We start from the raw sequence: 1,833 nt of genomic DNA, 5'->3' as shown, positions 1-1,833 counted from the left end.
CAAGATTAGGGTTGTTCACGTTTACCGATGGTACAAAGTTCAATGTTGTGTTGATTGATACAACCGTAAATTAATAGTCAGTTGCACTTCTAGTTGAAACTAATTAATTCTTTTTTTCGCCGATTTCGTGATTCTCCTTTTTTTTTTTGACTAAAGTGAGAATGTCGAAGCATAGTTTTCCCGTATTAAAAAACGATTGTTTACTACGTGCTGCTAGGGGTTTGCGAACCGAGAGAGTGCCGGTATGGATCATGCGTCAAGCTGGGCGGTATCTGCCAGAATTTCGAAAAGTACGCGAAGAACATTCATTTTTTGAAATATGCCGGACACCTGCTTTAGCATGTGAAATTACTTTGCAACCAATTCGACGTTATGCTCTTGATGCTGCAATTATATTTTCCGATATATTAGTAATTCCTCAGGCATTGGGTATGCAAGTGGAGATGAAACCTAGTATTGGCCCTCATTTTCCTGAACCACTTTCTGAGCCTAAAGATGTGGAGAAGCTAAAGAAGGGATGCATTGATGAAGAATTAAGCTATGTTTATGAAGCAATCACATTAACAAGACATGAGTTAGATGGTCTTGTGCCACTAATTGGATTCACAGGTGCACCATGGACTTTGATGTGTTACATGATCGAAGGGGGATCATCTAAGACTTTGAGCAAAGCAAAATCCTGGCTTTATAAATGGCCAGAAGAGAGTCATAATTTGTTGCATTTGCTGAAAGATGCAGTTATTTCGCATTTAGTTAACCAAATCAAAGCCGGGGCCCAGCTAGTGCAAATATTTGAATCAAATGCTGAATATCTTACTCCAGATTTGCTAAAGAAGTTTTCATTACCTTATTTAAAAGAAATTCAACGAAGCGTTTCTTCCACTATTACTAATCTTGGGCTTGAAATGGTGCCTATGATTTTGTATGCCAAAGGTTCTGCAATGGTATTGGATTTCATAGCAGATATGGGCTATGATGTTCTTGGTGTAGACTGGACTGTTGCTCCTTCTGTTGCCAGGAGTAAATTTTCTGAAGGCATTTGTCTACAGGGTAATTTAGATCCACCTGCTCTGAAAGCAGACCATGAAACAATAAAACGGTTGGTGATAGACATGTTGCAAGGTTTTGGCACTCAAAGCTATATTGCTAATTTAGGTCATGGTATCTATCCAGATATACCCCCTGATAATGTAGCCTTTTTTGTAAATACTATACATGAAGAATCGGAAAAAATGATTAAAGCTTTGTGATTTCCCTAAATTTAAAAAAGAAAAGAAATGATACAAGATCAAAGTGAACTTGAGGCATTGCTACATTTTGGTAACAATTTTAACATCAATCGGCAAAATGTTATTCTCTTTTGAAAGACTTTCGTAATATCATAGATCACATTAAAACTTTTTAATATCGACTTCAAATAACTAGTTATCGAGTCCCAACTTCATTTGGTTTCGTACAACATCCAGGGTTATAGAAATGAAAAAATGTTGAATTATGTATTGTTGATTATTAAATTTATCTATTTTCTTAATTACGTATGTGCAGCTTTTATTTAGGTACCCAGCAAAACATAAGCTGATTTGTGAGGAAAAAAGTTTTAGAGAGAATGTTGGCTTGGTACTCATTCACAAAGTATGTTATCTTGCTAACTGTATCTTACTTGTAATTTTATTTTCATTCAGTTCTTTTACTTAAGAAATCCTTCTCTTGTTTTGAAAGAAAGTTTTTTTCTAACAAAATTCTCTAAAAATGGATATTCGTCATTTTGTTTTCACATTTAAAAAGGACATCTTGTTTTTTTTTAATTAATTTTATTTTAAACAATTCCAAATT

At 34.5% G+C, this 1,833-nt stretch overlaps 1 protein-coding gene across 1 annotated transcript; it reads left to right on the top strand.

Annotated features, from left to right (window-relative positions):
- The first annotated feature begins 19 nt into the window (after nucleotides 1-19).
- LOC129222366 (uroporphyrinogen decarboxylase-like) lies at nucleotides 20-1,481 on the top strand. The gene has a single exon (XM_054856862.1). It carries the CDS (start codon nucleotides 162-164, stop codon nucleotides 1,248-1,250), a length of 1,089 nt encoding a protein of 362 aa, XP_054712837.1. The 5' UTR covers nucleotides 20-161; the 3' UTR covers nucleotides 1,251-1,481.
- Nucleotides 1,482-1,833: the final 352 nt, after the last annotated feature.

Source organism: Uloborus diversus, chromosome 5, assembly GCF_026930045.1.
Source record: "Uloborus diversus isolate 005 chromosome 5, Udiv.v.3.1, whole genome shotgun sequence".
Lineage (NCBI taxonomy): Eukaryota > Metazoa > Arthropoda > Arachnida > Araneae > Uloboridae > Uloborus > Uloborus diversus.
This window is presented reverse-complemented; position numbering and strand designations above follow the sequence as displayed.